This window comes from Kryptolebias marmoratus, linkage group LG10 (assembly GCF_001649575.2).
Source record: "Kryptolebias marmoratus isolate JLee-2015 linkage group LG10, ASM164957v2, whole genome shotgun sequence".
Classification (NCBI taxonomy): domain Eukaryota; kingdom Metazoa; phylum Chordata; class Actinopteri; order Cyprinodontiformes; family Rivulidae; genus Kryptolebias; species Kryptolebias marmoratus.
Window position 1 is genome coordinate 17,842,283 of NC_051439.1, and position 22,396 is coordinate 17,864,678.

A 22,396-nucleotide genomic window follows, 5' to 3' on the forward strand; every position below is an offset into this window, starting at 1 on the left:
ATATGTTTAGAAATCATTAAATGAGATCTTTTTAACAGGGGTTCTCCAAAGGTGGTATGTAAGCATGAAATGTAAAAACAAGCAAACTAGTTTTACAATTCAAGCAGTCATAATTTTTGCTGCTTTTTTTATGTTTACTTTTCTGCATTGAATTCAACTGTCCAATTTTTAAGGCATGTATAAATCTCCCCGGGCCACGAATCAGAAACTGTTCAGTTGTGATTTATGCAGACGACCATAAACATGAAACCAAAAGAATAATGGCATTAATGACTATTTATTACCATGCATATTATTTTTCTCATAAAATCCATACACATGTAACAACATCGTCTGTTTGAGGTTGCTATTTTTACAGCCGTTTTTGTTTACTGACTTCACTCGGAAGTCAGTAAAGGGAGAAATTGACCTGCTGTTGGACAGAACATCATCAGTACCTGAGCTTAGCATTGAAGTCTGGAGAAACTGTTTTTTTTTTTCTGTCAAGTCCAGACAGCACTTACACAGATGGTGCTGTACTGTAAGTGGAGCACAGAGAAATTTGTGATTTGTAAGCTGCCAAGAATTTGAAATCCAGCAGGACTGCAGCAGTGCTTTTGTAATATTAGGTGTCAGACATTCTATCAGTTATGTTTCATCCTTTCCTTTGTATTTTAACTCCTGTAAAACACTGTAAGTCAAATTAATTGTGCGTAGTTTGGTCAGCTGTAATGTAGTTTTACCAGGTTTCTTTTTAAACCTAACTTATCCACCTTCAGTTTTTTTTTAATCCATTTGACTAGCTCCATCTATTTTCTTGACTTATGAAACTCATAAGCCTTTCCAGGTTTGCGACACAATTAAGCAAAGCAAAAATAGCAAACATGTTTTAATGGAGTACCAGGCCAGCAAGTCAGCTCAAACAAAACAAAGTCCACTTTATTGGTAAAAATTTTTAATTTAACCTAGAGAAAGAAGTCTGTGTACAATCTATATTAAAAAGTCAATGATCCCTGACTACACCCCCAGTTGCAACCTATAGACTGGGTTATAATAGTTTCAGTATATAGTTTCAGTATAAATAAAAAATTACACTACTATTAGGGAGATGCTCAGACATTGGAAACAAAGTTTTAAAAGTTGTAGAGTTTTACTTACATGAAAATGGACTGCATTATTCACTGTCAAACCAGCTTTCTCCTCTTCCCAAACTGTTTTTGTTCATATTACCAGCCCTCTATTTGCTCCCCAGTGGTGCTCCAGACAGCATCTTCACAAGAAATCCATTACTTCATGTCTTGGCTTGTGGTTGAGCTCACAGGAGACAGACCTTCTACAGTAGCTGAATTATTAGATGATCTCACTTTGGCTTCGTAGGCCTGAAAGATTTCCTTACGACCAGCATCTTGATGTTCATTCATAAAGTCATGTCAGAGCTCTGAGGTTGTTTGTTGGCCATGCAGCAATAAATCAAATGTCCTTTTGACTTAAAAGCAAGTTACTGTAGCCCAGATGTTCCTAACCTGGTGAGTGGAGGAATTTTCCTGAAGAGAGAAATGTAATAGAGCCACAAAGATGAAGTAAAACGCTTCAAACCGTCACTTGAGATAAAATGAATCATCCTGAATTCAATAGGACATACTTGCAGCTTGAAACAACCGTAACAGGAACTAAAATGTGTGTTTTTTGGATTTTATTTCTGTTTGTGGATTATTTAAAGTTGAATTAATGAAATCATTTTTATCACTTATCATTTTCATCTTTCCAATATAAACTATTGGTTTTGACCATTCAAAATAAACACTTCACTAAAACCTTTTCTCATTTGCCTTTTGTTTTCTAAAGACAATCAAATTAAAAAATTTTAACTAGGGCTTTTAACAGTAAATTAAGGAAAATAAAAACTTGGCACAGATTTATATCACATTTACTGTCATCTTCAAAGGTGTAGTGACATCTAGTCTCCCAAATGACAAATTGCAGCCAACTCATAACACCACAATAAGTTTATCGTAAGTTTATGCTAATTATACTTTAATGAAAACACTGTTATGGATATTATGTAGAATTTCTGCTGGTTTGTGCTCCTTAAGAAACCAAATATTCCATTTTTTTTTACCTTAAGAGACATTTTGAAATTTCTCCAGATTTGTTACCATTATGTGGAAGATTTATTATAGCTGGTGCATTAGTGATCTATGTTGCCCAAATGAGCAGCCCTCATGGGTGCAGCTGACCAGCTCAAAGGCAAACTACTGACTCTGGGAGGCACTTCCCATAATAAAGATTTAGGGAAGTACCGTCTGCTGGTTTACCAACATGCTATAATAATATCGTTGTGTGCATGTTGGCCACAGGTATGAATGAGCTTACAAATAGCAGATGTAAGAAGGAGCTTTTTGGCTGGACTCGCTGACATGGAGAGCTGGCTCGAAAAACTGCCTCTTCAGGGTTTTTAAACTGTCTGGATTTGAGATTAAGTTGAAACGATGGTTGTTTTGACTGTAATGTTTCTAAATTAAACACTCCTTCACACTGTAGAAAGTGGAACTGTTGTTAGGCAGTCAAACAAAGACTTAAATTAGCCATTTGAGCCAGCAAATATCTGTCTGTTCACGTTGTTGTTTCTTGCTGTGGAATATTAGCATTCAGTTTCAATCTGGATGCACTATTAAATGATTGTAATAGAAGATCGTCTTCAAGCAAATGCCGTTTTTCAGGCAATTGAATTGGCAGTGCTATGACAGGCTTACTCTACTGTTGAAACAAACAGTTGAGCATTTGGCAATGAGCTGCGATGGAAACGCCTGTAGAAGCTAAACAGAAGCCGTGACTAATGGGAGCACAGCGGCCTTTTGAAGTTACTGACAGAAGCTTTTAAGTGGTGCAGAGATGCATTAACACTAACACTGGTTTGAATGTTTTTTATTATTTGCTCTATTTATTGTGAGCTTGATTAGAGCTAATTGTCTGCATGACTTAGTTTGGCATGTTGTTTAGCTTCAAACGGTTCTCTTGAGGAAGAAAAAGAAACACAAAAAGAGAAAATCCACACACTGGTTGATTAACAAAGTCTGAAATTTCAGCCTAGGGAGACTGATCAAATTATGTTACTAAGTCTAAGAACAGGTCCTTTTGAATTAAAGCGGGATATGTAATGCGTGTCTTAATATTTTTATGTTGCCCTGGTAAACACTTCAAAAATCACTTGATTGAAAATGAAAAGTATAAAATAAATGCACAGTAAAGGACTATGGACTATGGTCAAGGACTATGAATGAAATTATCTGTTTGTCTCTCTGTGCTTCCAGATGCAGACACTGTTTGCTTTTGATGAGGAGGAAATGGAAATGAGGAACAAGGTGGTGGAAGATCTGAAGACAGCACTTCGAACTCAGCCGATGAGGTCAGTGAATCTTCATGACTTGTGTCCTCTGGTTTTTTTCCTCTGCTACAAACAGCACAGATCTCTTCACTGCATGGCTCTAATTCAAGTCATTCATTCCTACTCATTGACTTGTTGTCGTAATACCCCACAAACTAATTACAGCTAATAATATAAAATACTATTGGAAAGATCTGGTTTATAATAATTCTGTCTCTTGTCATTAGGGATAATTCAATTTAATTGCTTCCAACTGAAATACAACTAATTAAAGATATTCTTAGACCAGCTGTTTTACTTTTTCCTCTCCTGACATGGTCATTGGCAGCTGTTAGGCTTTGCTTGTCTGCACAAAGAAACATTCAGACACTGGACATCCCACTTATTCAAGCCGCCGCCCTTTTCCCTTCAGCAGCTCCTTTACAGCCATCCGTCAGCCACTCATAAGATGCAGTGGTCTGAAACCAAGTGAGGCTGTTGAGTTTTCACAAGAGGAGATATAAAGTGACATACTGAATGTGTGAACTAACAAACAGTGCAGCTTTGAAGTCTGGGTCATGTCTGGGTTGTATATTTGTGGGCCAACTGTGCATCTGTACGCCTGTTTGTGCTCCATCTTTAGTCGGCTTAATATTTTCAATATCCATCTTTTTCCACAATTATTTATTCAAAGCATGATGTTGTTTATGCATCTGATGAAATATAATATCTCATAACTTGAATTTATTTCTTTTTGTTACTTCTGTGTTTACTTTAACAGATCTTCTCTGTTCTTTAACTGGACTGCATTGCAGATATTTCTAAGACTTACAGCTTTCACAAGTAATTAAAAGCAGCCGTGCTGACAAGGCTGTCTGCTCTGCAGATGTGTCTGCATTCAGTGTTTGCTTACCAACCTAATAAAATCATCAGCTACAAACACTATGAAACATTCAGCCAATGTCCTTTATCCTAAAGTTTTAACTAATCAACTAGATTATTCAAACAATCAGTCTTGTTGACCATTTAGTTTTCTGCTCTGCTGTGTAGATGGAAAATGTTTTGGGTTGACTTTTAATATTCATTGAGTGTGAAGAACAAGCCATAAACAATCACATCATGTTTACTTGCAGCAAACTTAGAAATAACCTCTCAATCTAAATCCAATAATAAGGTTCCAAAACAATCATGAAATTAGTAATTACTTTTTAATACTTTTGTTTGGATGTAAGGAAATTGTGAGATGGATAAAATGCCTCAAGTGTTTATCACTTTGGTTATCCAAATACTATATAAATTTAAAGTTAATCTTAGCAGGTTGATAACAAAAGCAAACCAAAATATCAGAATTTATGTCAGTATGGATAATAGCAAAATAACAGAGAAAACATGTAGAAACTTAACAGATGGAAACTATAAAAGCAATGTGTCCGGACAGAACAAGGGAAAATGTAGCGCAACATTGTAAATTTGCAATAGTTTTTTTGAAAATTAGGGAAACCAAAATAAAGCAAATAAAGTTTTTATTTATTAATTTTGGTTTTTGATAGTTTGAGGGTGTCCTTCACTGTTTGCCTGTTTCTTTCACTCATCCTCAGATAATTTGCCTTATCAAACTGTAACGGCTCAATCATTGCTCTTCACTGACACACCTGCGCCCGTGCTGTTCACCACAGAATGAGTTATGGCTCATTACCACACAGATGTTTTTCACTACTGTAAACTTGATGTGGGTAGCAGGTGTGTTCCACAGAATATGGGTGTCAAGGGAAAACCAGGGCAGTATGTTTATGTCCTGTCTTTGTCAAGTTTGAGACAAATGAGTGTCTAAGACAGAAAGATGGCTTCAAGCTTAAATGTCTGGAAGAAATCTGAGCAGCTTACTGTCTTTATGGGTCATTTCTTTGCTCCTTGGTGGGTTTTCATGCTGATTTTATGGTCAAGTGTTATGAGACACGGCAGTGTCTGTTCGTATTCGAGTTTGATTCATGCCGACCGGCCTGAAATGACCTCCCCCCTCCTTTCCCTCTGGCACTTTTACAGAGGCAGCTGGGCCTGGTTGTGAACAGGGTCCCTTGTTGCCCTCAGCTTGTTTTGCAGGGCCACAGGAGTCAAACACATGGTGGGTATGCAGGGTGCCAGGCAGATTACACAAAAGGAGCACATTGTCAGTATTTTCACCCTCTCTCAAAGGGTTTGAATGATAAGGTGACAGATTTTAGTTGTTGTTTTTCTATGTTACTGTAAAAAAGTGACCTAAAACAAACTGTAAGGCTTTTTTTTAAAGCTGTGCATTTCCTTCTTTCAGTCTCACTTCATGTGCAAATGTCTTAACTTTTTGGTTTGTGGAACTGAAAATTAAGAACATTTAGGACATCCTTATTAAAGATACATTTAAATTCAGAGTTGTTTGTTGTTTTAGATTTTGATGTTAAAGGTTAATAGAGGCTTTGTCTCTCAAATTATCACTAATTGCACTGATAGTAATAACTAAATCTCTGGCAACTCAAGGTAACCATTTGAAAGTAATTGCAATGCGTTTTTTGAAATTTCTGTTATTAATGGTTGATCTTTCCACACAATTTTAGTAAATTATCACAAAGGTCTGCTTTTTGTCTGCTTGTTCAAGATGGCTGCATCTCTTTCTATTTTCTTGGGTTGATTTTTGCTTCATTTCACTGTTCAAGACAGGTATGATGTATTAATAAGTTCAAATGAATCATGGATGGTAGATCCCCTTTTTTGGTAGCTGGCACAGTTTTATTGACCTTCAGCCATTAAGAGCAGCAAAACATGTAACGCGGCCCTGAGTGACATAAAAAACAATCTGTAGACTTCATTGAAATGAAAATGGACTTTTCAGTCCTTTTAATACAAGCAGAATTCAGAAGACCATTAGCATGTGATTAGCATTTATAGTACACCTCCTCAGTTCTCCTCTGCACATTTGGACAGAACTATCGACTGGTTATAACGGACTGGTAACATCAAATGGAAACAGAGTTGGGATAACAGATATAACACAACATTATAAAACAACTAGACAAACCATGCCTTTGGAAAAAAAAAAGAAAGATAAAATGATGGGTTATTTCATCTGACTGAAGCTGCAATACATTTTTCAAACACCTTAAATTGTTTTTAATAGATATATAAGTTTAGTGAACTTATAGACCCGAATGTTTTATTTGCTTTCAATATATAACAAAAAACTTTTTATTTTCATTTTTTCTGCCATCAGGTTTTGTTTTGTTTGTTTCCTATCAGATGGAGGTTGAGTTGTATATTTACAGTACTTATGTAAAACAAAATCTGAACTTTAATTGGCAATTGTGAGCAGTCATGTCATCAAATTATAAATACACAGGCTTGTGTGTGCTTCAGTTTAGCTTCCACACGTTTGGATGTGCACTCATTTGTGGTATTTTAAGTATGCAGTTAAAAGTAGTTATATAACTTAAACTGTAGAGTAAAACGCACATCTCCTCTGTTTGTGTTTATGTTGAAAACCTTCATGTATGCATTCATGCATCTAAGACTTGACACCCCTCATTTGCTTCCATTTAGTTGTGAAATAAGTGCTGGGGGTTAGAAAACCAAGCATTTCTTTCGGGTCACTGGGGCTGTGCTGGCCAAGATACACTGCAGTCAAAGACTCTTGTCATTAGAGCATTTCAGTGCGTCCCGAGACAGCTGTCTGGACGCAGTTTTTGTGAAACCTTTCCAGCAAGAATATTGACTTGAGCCGACTGAAATGTCTTCCCCCTGCTCCTGTGTCAATAACCCTTTGGATGATCTGCTACCAACACAAGCAGATATTATTATTCAAAACATTTTGTAGCCAGATCTCTTAAAGTTTCTGCTTAACAGAGAGTGAAACTTCTCTTTTCATTTATTAAAGTGTGTATTAGTGGGAGAGCAGAGAATTACATCTTCAGAGTCTTGGCCAGAGCGTTGTGTTTGCTTCTCTGAGAAGGTTGTTTTCTCTCACTGGGACACTTAACTAAAAAGAAGGCTGGGAGCTTGAGTTGTAACAGCTACATACATAGAAAAAGACCCTAAAACAAATTGCCAAGGAGGTGTGTGTGTGTGTGAATTGGTCAATGTGGCCCAGAGTGTAACATGTTGAGAGGTGTGCAGGGTAAAAGATGTCCTATAAATGCAGTCCATTTACCATTTCTTCAATTTGAAAAGGACTTTTGAGGTTTGGGTTTAATTTTATAATACATATTTTATTGCAGAAAATTGCATGATTTGGCACTCAGATTAAAAAAAAAAACACAAATGATGTGTCATGAAAATCAGATTTTATCTAAATAATCAAAATGCTGTCTTTTAAAGTTTTATTACCTTTCTAAAAAAAGGGAGCAGAACTGTGCAGTGTGTGGGCAGTCTGCTAAGTCTGGTCCAACGAGTTCAGGTTGCATAGTATTTTATGGGCAGTTTCAAAACAAAGTCTACATAAAGATAGAAAGGAGGCTATCCAAGCAGTTCAACAACAACAGATAGGGCTGAGTCTGAGAACTTAAAATGCAAGTCAAAACTAAAACCATTGAGAACACATTTGTTATGGGAAACCAGGCACTGTGTCATCCCTTAAACTTAAACATCAGTCTGCTAAAAATATACTGTAACCAGCAAGGACAGAGTTCAATACTCCCTGTAAGCAAAATGAATCTGCTTTTAATCCAACAAGAAATGTCTCGTTCATGAGTCAAAGGCAGCACCAACTTAAATGTTCAGTCTTTTTAACAACTAACAGAAGTGACTTCTCTGGTTGCAAAAAGATGTCTGGCTGTATTTAAATTTTGCTTACTTCATTGTCTTGGAAAATAATTTTCTTTTGTGTTTATGGTCTTAGCTGGTATTTTCTAGACATATTTAATGCACTGTGATAAAATTGTAAAATATCATCAAATTAGGGTAAAATAAGAAATTTTAACTCTTCGTGGCACAAGTCCAGTATTATGTTTTCTGCCGACTTCATTGACAAGTCGCAGGGGTTATTATGTTCTCATAGACCACCTGAGCTGAAACCAATTCATGAACCTCTCCCTGTGGATTTGCCAATAAACTTTATCTATGGGAACCATTCTGTCCATGCCATTATGTTCTTGACACATATTTACCACAGATGTGCTCTTTGGCCAGAAGTTTTATTGTTTTCTTTATATGCATCAGTTTTATGTGCTTGTCCTTTTTTCAGCCTTTATGTTACCTCAGATATATGCCAGGTTTCACCAAAAAAAAAAAGTGCATGTTGTGCTGATTTCATTTTATGGCTGATCCCAATCCTGCAAACACCTCCAGTCAGTTAGCTATAATTGTGCCTCCTACAACCATCCAAAGGTCCTCATTCACATTCTGGTCCTTATTACAGTCAAATCAGATATGTGTGTGAACGCATGCACATGTCCCAGGATGTAGATGAGTAGGTGTTTGAAAGAGGTTGTAAGTGTGATGATATGAAGGGCAGAAGAGAGGCTCTAGAGAGCACATGATCACTTGAGTTTGTGTGTGGAAGCGTTGGGCTCGAACGAGTTTGTGTGGTTGTGCTTCGAGGCAGGCTGTCTGCCACACAGGGGTCATCCTCGGTTCAAAAACAAAAACAGTTTGGCCTCTAAAGCGAAAACCTCAAACAATCTGTTCAGCTGAACTTGAGTTCTGAATTTAAATTTGAGCATCTGGATTAGTTTTCCACTCCATCCTGCTCATTAAAAATATTGTCTGCCTCTCGTTGGGGGATTTTCCGCTTTTTAGATCAATGTAAATTGCATGACCCTCAAAGACTGCTAACTCGCAATAATAGCAATCATTTATGTAATCAAAGAAAATATACCATGGCTTTCTTTAAATTAGTATTTACTTCTAACCTTACATTAACCTTGACCTATCTTAAACCCTTTGGGTTTTTTTTCTGTCACTTTTCTTTACATCATTTCAAGCTTATTTTACAACTTTATCTGAACATATTTTTGTCTGATTTTGTGTGTTACATTAAGTACTGTTCAGCAGGTTTGTCTTTGCTCATGCCACATGCAGCAGCTGAACCCAAGTGGGTCTTAAAGTATGCAGCCCTTGTTCCAGAAAATGGAAGTGATTATTTATTTTTTATGCCAGTCAGCTGAATGTCTTTGAATTGGAGGAGACTAAAGGAAATTTACTGATTTAAGTGCTCACTAAAGAGAACATGAATTATGGAAGAAGAGGAGAAAGTGTTGTTGGATGTTAGCAATTAGAGGATTAGAGCAGGTGAATGTCCTTCATAGCAAATATCTTCTGCTTGTTCACTTCCTTTATATGAGCACACACAGATGCGTCAGGTTGTGGTGTGTAATCCACGCCTGTGTTTTCTGGCAAATTGTCGGTGATACGGCAGAGTGATGCGAAGCAGGCAGAGTGCAAAGCCTTGAATCTCGTCCATGCTTTTGAATCCATACTCCAAGAACAACATGTCTCACCCTTTGCTTTCCATACATTAATCACAAGGATGTTCAGCCTAATTTCTCTTCCACGATGAAAGTTCTTTTATAGTTGGCCCTAAGTTCATGAGCAGATGTAAGACAATTCCTGCTGTCTGTGCTGGCCAAACACTTCTCACTAGGTCCAACTATTACAGTTGGGCCAGTTCTGCCTCACATCTGCTCCAGTGTCTGTGTTAAATCGGAATCAAGTCATATTTAATACGTGGGATTTATTTTTCACCACCTTGGTGCAGAGTGGAGGCTGAAACATCTGAGCTCAAACAAGAAGCACATTGTCTGCTGGCTTGTGATTGCTGAGAATTCAGTGTGCCGTTTAAAATGGTTGATTGTATCCATGCATGCATGCATGTAGATCTTCTCGATCTCATCAAATCACTGCTGGAAAATCAGAAGCATGACTGTGCCAGGTGATGTTTTTGTGTTTATTCCCAGACATCTGCTTAAGATCTGGGATTCATCGTGTGTGAGCAGGGGAAGTGTCATTGTCCCAGTGTGAATTACATTAATGTGATAATTTAAGAACTTTTTTGGCATTGTTTGTGTACATGCTGCAGCCAAGACAGCAGAAGAAGAGGACAGAGCTCATACTGTCTAAAAGGGGTCAAAACCATGAATCAACCAAGAAGTAGCCATAAATCTCAGCTTATTCCTCTATTCTTTGCACTCTTTCCCTTCATCCATTTTTTCTTTCGCTTTTGCAAGTCTTTGTCTTGTTTGCCCTCTTTTTCTCAATCTCACAAACCCTCATTTGTTTGAAATAATTTATGAGGCCTATCAGGAATCTTATTGAGTGGGAAACTCATTTACAAAGCAGCCCACGCTGGGCTCACTGGACGTGACATCCTTCAGTGTTTACATGTCCTGCTTGTCATTTCTTTCTCATGGAGGTCAATGACTCACTGCTTTCCAATTAGTTCAGCTAATGTGAGCTGTGAGTCAAAGGCAAGGTGAACTTGAGGTGTTAAAGTTTTAAAGTGTTGAATTAGCTTTTATGATGGATTTTGGTGAGGAGAAAATTGTTAAAGTGAAAAAAGATGTGGGTGTGTTGGAATGGCCAGGAAGAGAGGATTCATTGTGAATAAAAATGTTGTGAAAGCACAATAATGCTTTTAAGAAATGGATGTTAAACTGTTACTTTCCAAAAAATAATGACAGTATTAACCCACAACATTGACTTGAATTTGAACAAAAACAACTAGATGAACTTCTGGTTTCCAAAGAAGAAAGCCTAATGATGATTTGCAAAAATCTAAATTCTCTAGTCTCTTTATCTATGTTCTTTCACCTTTTAAACAAAGCTATATTTTATGCTATTTTACACTTCTTATCATTTCCTAAATTCGCACTTTTATTCGTGCTTCCTTCAGGTTCGTCACACGCTTCATCGAACTCGACGGGCTCACCTGTCTGCTCAACTTCATGCGCAGCATGGACTACGAGACGTCAGAGAGCCGCATCCACACCTCTGTCATTGGCTGCATCAAGGCCCTGATGAACAACTCACAGGGCCGTGCACATGTTTTGGCCCACCCTCAGAGCATCAACACCATCTCTCAGAGCCTGCGGACTGAGAACATCAAAACCAAAGTGGCCGTGCTTGAGATTCTAGGTGCAGTTTGCTTGGTACCTGATGGACATAAGAAGGTGTTGCAGGCCATGGCACATTATCAGAAATACGCTGCTGAGAGGACTCGCTTCCAGGTGAGGAAGTATGAGATGATCTTAAAGAGAACTAAACTAAACAATATGAGGATATGTGAAGTTATGCGTAGACACAACACTGTTTTGTCCTTTGAGTTTAGATGCCCGTTTCATGCTTAAATGATTTATAGTTCAGAGTTAAATCAATAACAAACAAAACACATTTTTTTTAATGATCTGGTACAAAGACTAGACTGAAACAGAGTCGGAAAGGCAGCTAAACTCCTGTTGGAAAAACAATGTCTAACCTTCAGAAAGCTTTGAAACTAATCAGGGGTGGTTTAAGACTTTTGCACAGTATTTTAGTGTAGATATATTTGAGCCATAGCAGGAGGCTTAAGGCAGACAAAATATTTCAAGATAATGTTCAAATAAATCAAGCTGTGGTCATTTAAACAAGTTGATTACTTGTGCTGAAGTACTTCAGACATTTGGCCTCAGGTTAGGTCAGCATACCATCCATATTCAGGAGAGGGGGCAAGGACATTTAGACTTATGGGGATCACTGCATGCCGAGGGCTTTAGTTAATAGCAGGACTGAGTCAACAAGCCACATCTTACACAACCCCTGGGGGGTATGTGGTAAATCATGTCACTTCAGTCCAAACTAACACCCCAGGGGCCGAATAATTAAGGACGTCTGTAGTCTTTTAATATTAGTTTGAGTTATAATTAAGCTAAAGAATGCTACGGGTCAGTTTAGGAGGCAGTAAAGGATTGGAGAACTGAGAACAGTGGTCCTGTGTAACCTTGATTTCTTCAGTGTTTAATTTTGCTCAGTCAACATTTCAAAATCACGTCTTAACAAGTTTATTTAATCTTTTCTAACTCAGTTTGTATCTGATGATTTTAACTCTAAAAAAGGATTATAGATTAACTTACTCATTTCTGGCTAACTTTCCAATGTGTTTTTAATACTCAGACTCTCCTGAATGAGCTGGACAGAAGTACAGGTCGCTACAGAGACGAAGTCAACTTAAAGACTGCCATCATGTCCTTCATCAATGCTGTGCTCAACGCGGGAGCCGGAGAGGTCTGCATGCACTAAAAATGTCCTAATCACCCTTTTTCAATAGAATCCAGCAAAACCTGTCATGTTTGGATCCAGATAGACCACAATGTGTATAATACGCTGCACTGCGTTTTACTATAATTTGTCTGTAATTCCATGGAAAGTTTACATCTCAGAATGTCATATTACTGGTACAAACTTTAAAAATGCTTTGATACAAAACTTCCAAGTAATGAATTAAAAGTTTGTACCAGTTCAAAGAATGATTATATGATGCATATATTTCTGAATTTGGGGGTAGTAGGTTTTAGAATCCCAAACAATTTGGGCAACTTTGTTATTTTTCTGACTTGTTAAGTTTAACTGACAATATTACCATTTACAAAGAAGATGCACACATTTCGTGTCATCTAATATTATAATACCACTTCTGTAGAACTGTCACAAGTCTCCTTTTTTACTGCTTGATTTTTATTGTCAGGACAACTTGGAGTTTCGCCTCCATCTAAGGTACGAGTTCCTGATGTTGGGCATTCAGCCAGTCATTGATAAGCTCAGAGAGCATGAAAACGCCACTCTGGATAGGTGAGTGATCATCTGCTGAGCTGTACATCTAAATGTTATAGTAACAGCTACACATGACATAGGTGTAATTTGTTACTCTTAACCTCTTAAGATCTCAAACAAAGTATGTATGCTTTTACCTTTCAAGCCTTATGCAATCTAATTGTTACATCTTTTTTTTTTCAAGACACTGTCCATATTTAAAACCTTGTAGGTTTAACCTGAAGGTTATTGTTTTGTACTTTTAGTTTTTTAAGAAGTTGTGAAATAACATGTTTCTTCCTCCTCTTTCTTCAGGCATTTGGACTTCTTCGAGATGGTGAGAAATGAGGATGACTCTGAGCTGGCAAAAAGATTTGATATGGTGAGTGCTCATGGAGTTGAATGATCCTCAAATAACAGTTTTTTTTTTGTTGCTAGATCAAAGCCAGAGACTGTAGTGCATTTTTGGGTTTGACTGGGTCAGTCAGAAGATGCTCTTCTTTCTTTCCCTTATCAGACCCATGTAGATACAAAGTGTGCTGGTGCCATGTTTGAGCTGATCAAGAAGAAACTGAGCCACACAGATTCCTACCCTCATCTCCTCTCAGTCCTTCAGCACTGCTTGCAGATGCCCTGTGAGTGGAGTGGGAGGGATCAAAAACAACTTTTTATTTTTTTAGTTTGTTCAGGTTTTCTGCTTTAATTTATAGAACATAACTTGAGTTTCCTTTACATCTTCATGTTTGCTTTTGTCTTTAATCTCAGATAAACGTGGAGGTTGCAGCCTGCAGCACTGGCAGCTTTTAGACAGGATTCTCCAGCAGATCGTCCTACAGGATGACAAGGGAGAGGACCCTGATGTTGCTCCTCTGGACAACTTCAATGTTAAAAACATTATTCGCATGTAAGTGAGAGCTACCCCGTGACTTTTTAAACTTCTTGTCTTACACTCCAATCCTGTGGACTTACTCTGACTTTTAAATAAAGTATTCAGTCAGTATTGATTCTCAATAAGATCAAATCTAGAAATCAGCTTTTCATGCAAGATGAAGAAGCTCTGGAATAAATGAGCTGTGCATCAGCTTTAGACTATAGAAATGTGCTGTAAGACAGTACTCACACGTTTGGCCTGATTTTAGATTCGGTGCTTGTAATGGGAGCTGAGAATGTGACCGTACAGGGAAGACGAGCTAATATGAAGGTAGCTGCAGGGGGCTGGTGGCTGAATCACAGGAAACTTTCCTGTGAGTGTGAGTTGGCATGAAGCGGAAAACAAAGATCAAAAGAAAAGTGCTCTAATCACATTAGGAGTTGACCAAGTCATCCATGTGTAGGTGCAGTGAAGCAGGCACTCTTCATCATGTAGGAAATAACGAGGAAGACTCATTTTATTTGGGAGAACCAGTGTTATGAGTTGGAGGTTTTGGCTGTGTCACTGTAGCTGTTGCTCAAAGAGAATGTTTTCCAAATGATCATTGACGTTTGCTGGGCTTTGCGGCCGGGGCTTTACTGAATTTAGTCACTGATATGTGCTTTTGTTCAGTTAATTTAATGCGTTGTGTAGGTTGTGTTAAGAGATGACATTTACAGCTTTGTCCATACAATATTTCACCTCAGTTTCTCCCTCTGACAGCCTTTCCTGTTTTTCACCATCTTTCTTCTCCTCGGCTCTCTTCAGTTTTGTTATGTTTAAACCAGCTTCACAATCAGTGATTAATGTGTTTAGTCTTTGTGGTGAAAGCACCATAAAACATGTAGGGTGGTACACTTTAGCCTCTGCCAGTTCCTGCTTTGTTCACTAATTCAGCCACCATTGTTTTTGCAATCACTTGAATGCAATTCTTTCCAGTAGCTCGCAGAAAATTGTGCTGCATTGAAGACCAAACATTCATTCCTGCCCATCATAGATTCATCACAGCGGTTGAAGCCCACCCCTCCACTTTACATCCCTGCCAAAGTCTTATTGTGTTTCCATAAACTCTCTGAGAGTAAATTGCGTCTGGAAAAAGAGTGCATGGACGGAGGTTTCCTCATTGTGCTGGCTGCGTGCCGGGGGCCCCTGACGGTTAACGGGTGAAAACGTAAGGCTCGTGCCGTGACGGCTCAGAGGGAGGGGGCGGGCTCACTGAAACAACTGTTAAAACAACTGGCAGACAAAGTCATTCATCATCTGTGGTCACCATGACGACGGCTCTGACTACTTACACGGCTGTCTGGCTGGACATGAACACTTTTTTTTTTTGTTTTTCTTACAAATCCAATTTTTCCACAGCTGTTTGACCAGTCAAAATGGAAAAGACCTTTTTCTTGTAATTAAAACATGTTATAATCAAATTAAGATGGTTCTCTTTAAAACATAAGCACTTTGAAGACCTGTATTTTTTTGATTATTACCAGTTTGCTTTCAAATTTCTATGTTAATTTATTATTGTGAATTGATTGAAAGCAATTAAAGGGGGATTATTATCACAGTATGGTAATTTCTGGAGTTCATTTGTCTTTTTTTTTCATACTTTTGAAAATTTGTATCTAATTTAGTTTCTATCTAAACCTTGTCTATTCTCTCAACTCCAGCCAAGGCTACCGCCAATGCTCCAGGTTTCACTTTCCAATTTTTCATCAACCCCAAATATCTTTTTAAAACATCCCATTTCTAATCTTTAACTTTGTTTGCCTCAGACCTTGTATATGTACCATGTGTATTAAACTCTTCTATTTTTATTAATCATAAAATCAGTTAAACTTCAAACCCCAACCCAAACCATGTCCAATTGTTAATAATTGATCAAATATAACCAATTTCAGCAGAGCAGGATTCATTTTCAGCACTAATGTTGTCCTTCAGAGCTTAAATGAGGAAACTGCAGCAACTCAGTCAATGCTGGTAATCAATCTGAGTCCCAGTCACAAAAAGGAAGTCATGGATTAGTGTCACCGATCAATGTGTTTCCAGTCCAGTGTTTAAATTCCCTCAGAATGTCCTGGCTTGACTCTGTTGGAGTGCAGTTGACCCATGTCTGTGAGCTTTTAAGAGACCCTGTTTTTTTTTTTTTGTTTATTTGTGGTTTTGTTTGTGTGTGTGCTTATTTTTGTTTGTTTCTTCACAGGCTGGTCAATGAAAACGAGGTAAAACTGTGGCGAGAGCAGGCGGAGAAGTTCCGGAAAGGTAAGATCTTGTCTTTCCAATCCTTTTGTCTCCCAACATGCAAAATTTACATCCAATTTTTTTTTTCCTTCTCCTTTGATACCTATAGAACATGCCGAGCTGCTAGCTAAACTGGAGAGGAAAGAGCGGGAATGTGAGACAAAGACACAGGAGAAGGAAGACATGATGAAGACTCTGAACAAGATGAAGGACAAGCTACAACGGGAGGGTGTCGAGCTGCGATCGGCCAGGGAGCAAGTGATCGACTTGTCGTCTCGCATCAACGACATCTCTGTGAGCAGCAGAAACTTTGCAACCTTTAGTCAGTCAGAAATCGCAATTAGTTTTACTTAGAATTTCTGTCAATGTTCATTTTAAAGTTTTATTTACTTTAGCTCCACTAAATACAATAACTTCTAATATTTTATAGTTCCAGTTGTAAGTGGTTGTATAGTACTAGCACACAACATCTGTAAATATTGACTGATTTTTTTTTTTTATGCACAGCAGCATGATATTTGACACAAACCTGCACCAGCTCTCTGCAAACCTCTCTCCAAGCTGCAAACAGTCAACTTCAAGCTATCAGTTTTAAGTGCTACCAACAAGTTAGGAAAAAATCAAATGAAAACATTGTGAAGTTTCAGTAAAAAATGGCATTGCTGTTGCCATAGTAACACAAACAAACAAGTGGCAAGATGTTACTTAAAAGGAGCTGTTTTACTCAGATTATTATGAGAGCTGGCAGCTCCATTTTACTCCGCTAAAATGGAGTAATACTGGGAGTATTTTATGAGTTCATCCTTTTTCTGTAGTGACTGTAGGGAATGATTTAAAACGATGTGTACAAACAGACAGAAGAGCTGTGAAATAAATCACTTTTTAGGGCTTTATCTGGTGCTGTTGTAGCATTTATCTATAAGTGATGTCATGTAGTTGTTGCCAGTTACTTATTTAAGTTTGAAGTTTAATCTACCTTAGAATATGATGTAATTATAATGTAACTTGTCTAATGATCATTTTGTTTGTCTTTCAGCAGAGCAGCAATATGTCTTTACCAGCTCCCCCTCCACCTCCTGGTGCCCCCATGGCTCCACCTCCCCCACCCTTGTCAGGTGGCTTTCCTCCACCACCACCTCCTCTGCCGTTCAGCTGCCCACCTCCTCCACCACCGCCTCCTCCACCAGGAGCGCCGCCTCCCCCGCCTGGTGCCCCTCCCATTTTTGGAGCCCCGCCTCCTCCCATCCCCTCATCTTTCAACTCTATGAGCACAATGCGCACCAAGTCCATCCCTCAGCCTTCTCATCCTCTCAAGTCCTTCAACTGGGCCAAACTTGGAGAGGTGAGAGAAGACTTCTCTTAAAGTGTTCCTCTTTCAAAATCTAGAGTTTGAGCTCAAAAGACGAGCTATGTTTTGATTTTTGAAATGTAAAAATTTAGATTCACCTTTTTTATTCTATTTCATCTTTATATTTGTTTTTCCAAAGTGAATGCTTCTCCATCAAATTTCAAGACATATATCCATAATTATAAGAATTATGGCTGAGATGATGGTGAATTAATACCATTATTTTAAGTTTCATTGATAATATTACCTTCAGTGCACATATTAGTTACACTATCGGTCTCTGGCTATGGATTAGTGCTGGTATTTGTACAAGTTATTATGTCCTGTCTGCAAATGGAGAAGCATCCATCCATTAATTGCTGAAGTGTTGCTGTCTCAGTCAAAGCTATAGTCAAACAAGAAATTTGCATCTCCACACTGCAGGAATCCCCTGATTATTTTCCTTCAGTTTGTCTGAAACAGTCTAAAAGCAACAACCTAACAATGGATCTATTGAGGGCTTCTCGTGTTTATTAATTTTTTTAAACAGTCCTCTTAGTTTAATCCATCTACATGAAAGCAGTTGGAGAGGCAGTTGGTTACAATATGCAAATCTGCCACTGGATTTCAATCATTTTTACATGATACATTTTTTTTCCAAAATGGCTTCAGTAAGGGAATGCTTTATCTGAGGCTCTAAGCACCAACATGTCATGGTTCAGATTGGTCAGTGCACTATAATGGCAAATGTGAGATGATATTCAGTGCAATAACAAAACACAACAGCTCTTTATGCCGTCTGGTTCTGCAAGTATCACTTTAAATACTCTGTTTTGTTCACTACATTATGCACACACATTCAACACCTGCCACTTTGTGCTAAAGTTATGCAGTTAAAGTTGAGTTCCGAGTCCTTGAAATATATTTTTCTTACATAAAGTTAAAACATCTGCTCATCACATGATATAAGGCTATCAGCATTATTGTCAGAGTTTAAATGGTAACCTCTTACTGTATGTTTGTCCTGTTTCAGAACATGATTAATGGCACCATCTGGAATGACATTGATGACCTGAGAGCGTTCAAGATTCTTGACCTGAAGGACATAGAGAAGATGTTTTCAGCGTATCAGAGACAACAGGTCTGGATTTGTCAGTGGGTTTAATGATTCTCTGATACAGCTGTGCAGATGTTTTTTTTTCTTCTTCTTCTTTTTTTCTGGTGCACATTTACTAAAGAAAACAATACAAGTTGTAGCACCAGTTGCATTTGAATTCTTGAACTGTATGAACAGAGCAAAGTGTGTGTGATGGGCAGAGGAATGGGATGTTTTAGGATGTCTTTCTGGATTTCTAAGAATCCAGCTCCATGCTAACATGAGCAGCTGTTCACTGCTGAATGCCTCATTGTAGCTTTTGCTAGTATCTACAGAGCATTTGTGTGCTGTGGGTCTTCATGGGCTTATGAATCAGTGTGATGCTGAGAAAACAAATTATTGAAACAAACAAAATTAAAGGAACTATTCAGAAAATAATATTGAACCTTTGACTAACTAATAGAATGATTGCAGTATCTCTGCTCTCATGGCAATGACATACAATATGTAGTAATTACTCTCCTTTCTGCTGCAAACTAATTGCATACTTGCCCCGCAGTAAAATTGAGTGCAGTTGCACAAAAAGGGTTTAAGTGGAGTGTTAATTTGCTCTCACAGGTTTTTAGCAATCACAGTTTGAAATGAAGTCTTTAAGACTCTGAAAGGAAAGTGTGTCACCTCTGATGTTGAATACTTGTTAAATACATTTTACAACCATATTTGAAAGTCGTCTGACATCTAAAATCATAATGTCTCAGTTGCAAGCTTTTATTAAAGAGTAATGGGTCATTTGAGGTCGTTGCTGACATTGATTTACTGCAGGCATTTATTTATACAGAGCATTTTTTTTTTATCAGCACAGCAAAACGATTAAACACAGATCCACTGGATGTAGCCACATAAAAACCCAACATCTTCCTGGCTTTGACAACTCTGTTCTTTTTGGCAGGAGTTGCATTCCATTTAAATTCAATGGGACATTATTGGCGTGTTTACGCACGGCATGTTTTCTTTTTCAAAAGTCTTTCTTTCCAAATGGGCTTTTGTTTACATTTGCACTCTGTAGGAGTAGCTACCTCAATCATACTTTATAGTTTTGCTTCATTTCACATCAAGATAGATACAGATAAAATCAAAATTATATAAATAGAGCACTTATAACTTCTGTCAGAAGACAAAATCCCAACTAAGAAACTCTGTCAGCCTGTTATTGATTCTGTGAGCCTGTGATGACTTGGACAGTAGATTATTCTCCCAAGAGCCTCTCAGCTTCAGCTTGTAGTCTGCAGACAGTAGCTGTAGCTCTTTGCTCTAGCTACAATTCTTTTTTCCAGCCTTAAATGCTAATCTTTGCATGTGTTTTCAATGTTTTTTTTTATTTTTTTTATTTTTGTCTTTCTGCACTCTTCGAATGGCTGAGCAGGACCTGCTAACTAACCAATCCTTCAAACAGGTGAGTTAAAGATCTCTTAAGCATCTGATCACATGGTAAACCTACTTTATTGCTGCTGCCACCTCCTCTTCTGCATTGCAGCAGTCAGGAACTTGCATATTAAATGAGTTATATTTTCTGTTGATGTACTTTTTATTTTGAAGTCTTTACTGGTATACTCTTTCGGTATCTTTAATCAAGAGTTACTATATATGACAATCAGTGTTTATGTAGTGAAATGAGTAATTAGAAATACCTGACTGTGGTTTGCTGGTGTCAACTTGAGCTTTCATTTAGCTCATAGTTTTGAATTTATGGGCTTTAGTTTTATTTCATTATTCCTAACAACAGCCCAAAAAAGTGAGCATCTAAAGGATTTTAGTAAAACTTTAAGCAGCAAAGTACACAACTTTGCTTCCACAATTAGTAAATGTAACATTTTTCTAATAATATTATTAATAATTAAAAAGGGACAAAAATAGGCAAGCTTTCAACTCATACATGACCACCAACCTAAAACAAAAACCTTAAACACTCCTTAACCACCCCTAACAAGTCTATGTAACTACATTTTACTTGGGTATAGAAATAATATTAACATTAGTGCACTTGATGCATAAAGGCTGGCAACATTAGCTGCAGGGTGAGGGCAGAGAGAGCTTTGGCTGGTTTTTGATGGATGGGAGTTGTCCCCCTAACCCACTGCCAACCTCAGCCTCCTGCCAAACACCCCGGGTCAACACGGACATAGAAAAATGATACTTATTTTTTTTTTACAATCCACATCTGTTTCACATATGTCATACCCGACAACCTCAAAAAAGAAAGTTTTCTGGTGAGCAGGAAACCAGCCTGGACCATAAATAGAATGTGTTTAACATGCAGCTCCAAACAGCTTTCTCAGACTCCTATTCTTCACTTTTGAAAATTTAAATGCAACATTTGTGTGAGTCTAACAAAACAAACCCACAGACTTTGATTGGATCAAGTTTTCAACTCTTCCTCAGAGATGTTTACAGGGTGTTTTGCATTGTGTTTGAAGCAGTGACTCACCAAAAACCTGCTTTGGATTTTTGTGACATTTAAACCAAAGCCTCTTGCGTGATATTTGCAGACAGTAAGTGCAAAAACAGGTCAAGTAACTTGATCTGTTGTGAGTCCGTCCTCTAAACCTGTGCTTCAACAACTATCCTTTAGTGTTTTGCATTTTATTATTTAATATTCTACATTATGAGAAATGAGAAAGAAAGGTTACTGTGGATGCACTCAGTTTTTTTGTGAACACCTATGATTATGTTCCAAACCTAATCTGGTTTTGTTTCCCCCTTTCTGCAGAAAGAGACAGGTTCTATGGATGACATATATGTCAGTACGCGGAAGGTCAAAGAGCTGTCGGTTATTGATGGCAGACGTGCACAGAACTGTGTCATCCTTCTTTCAAAGTAAGAGGTCCTTCCTGAAAAAGCTGCTTATTCTGAAACAATATTGACTTTATTGTGTTGCAGACAGTATAAACTCAAAATAAAAAGTCAGTTGCATTTATTATTTTTAATTTATTCCTACATTTTAGGACTTCACAATCAAAAAAACTTGACAGTTCATAATTTTTTTAGTTGAAATATTGGAAATGCTTCATTTTTTGTATCTTCAGTTCCAGAACATCTTTTAAGTGATGTTATTGGCAACATTACAAAGTGATCAAAGCTTAAGTGTCTAAACATGTTTGTTTTTAATCTTATGCAAAATTGAAATGCAGGAACAGATATCTCTTAACTGTATGAAGCTGCAACATAAAATGTTTGTTTAAAGAGCAATTTAAGCCACATAAACCTATTTTGTTGTCCAAGAGGGGATGTTTCTTAGACTGTAATGCTCAGCTTTCATTCTTCCAGTTATTAAACAATCAAGTGGTATCAGTATTCATGTTAACTCATATAATAGATGTATATAATTAACCCCTTTCCCTCGGGGCTCACACTCATCTGAACCGGAACCAATTGTCATCGTTTAAAATCCACTCTGCAATATGGTCACCATTCAAACCTCCAAACAGCAATGCTCCTGAGCCCTTCAGAGGATTTGAACACTGACCCCACTCTGCAGATCAATAAACAGGCTTCCTGAGTCCTTTGTGCAGCAGACAAAACAGCGGCATGCTCCCTGAACTCTTCCGTGTCGATGATGAATGACCCTGACCCAAATGGGGTCAGCAGATGGTCAATAAGGCTTTGATGCTCAGACTAACAATGCTGTTATTGATCAGAACCCAGCACACGTAACGCTGATCAGATGCACTGAAAACAGCTGGC

General features: G+C 37.8%; 1 protein-coding gene across 7 annotated transcripts in view; it reads left to right on the plus strand.

Moving 5' to 3' along the window:
* daam2 (dishevelled associated activator of morphogenesis 2) overlaps positions 1–22,396 on the plus strand; it is an 81,788-nt gene that overhangs the window by 46,176 nt on the left and 13,216 nt on the right. For 4 of the 7 annotated variants that reach the window (XM_017431734.3, XM_017431735.3, XM_017431733.3 and 1 more), the window contains 13 exons: positions 3,291–3,385; positions 11,196–11,529; positions 12,452–12,562; positions 13,023–13,126; positions 13,403–13,469; positions 13,605–13,722; positions 13,853–13,991; positions 16,195–16,253; positions 16,342–16,526; positions 17,269–17,574; positions 18,593–18,700; positions 20,079–20,108; positions 21,423–21,529. In XM_017431734.3, coding sequence (XP_017287223.1) covers positions 3,291–3,385; positions 11,196–11,529; positions 12,452–12,562; positions 13,023–13,126; positions 13,403–13,469; positions 13,605–13,722; positions 13,853–13,991; positions 16,195–16,253; positions 16,342–16,526; positions 17,269–17,574; positions 18,593–18,700; positions 20,079–20,108; positions 21,423–21,529 — 1,763 coding nt within the window. The remainder of the gene's footprint in view (positions 1–3,290; positions 3,386–11,195; positions 11,530–12,451; positions 12,563–13,022; positions 13,127–13,402; positions 13,470–13,604; positions 13,723–13,852; positions 13,992–16,194; positions 16,254–16,341; positions 16,527–17,268; positions 17,575–18,592; positions 18,701–20,078; positions 20,109–21,422; positions 21,530–22,396) is intronic. The other 3 variants (XM_025009476.1, XM_037977762.1, XM_037977763.1) reach the window with 3 other exon arrangements.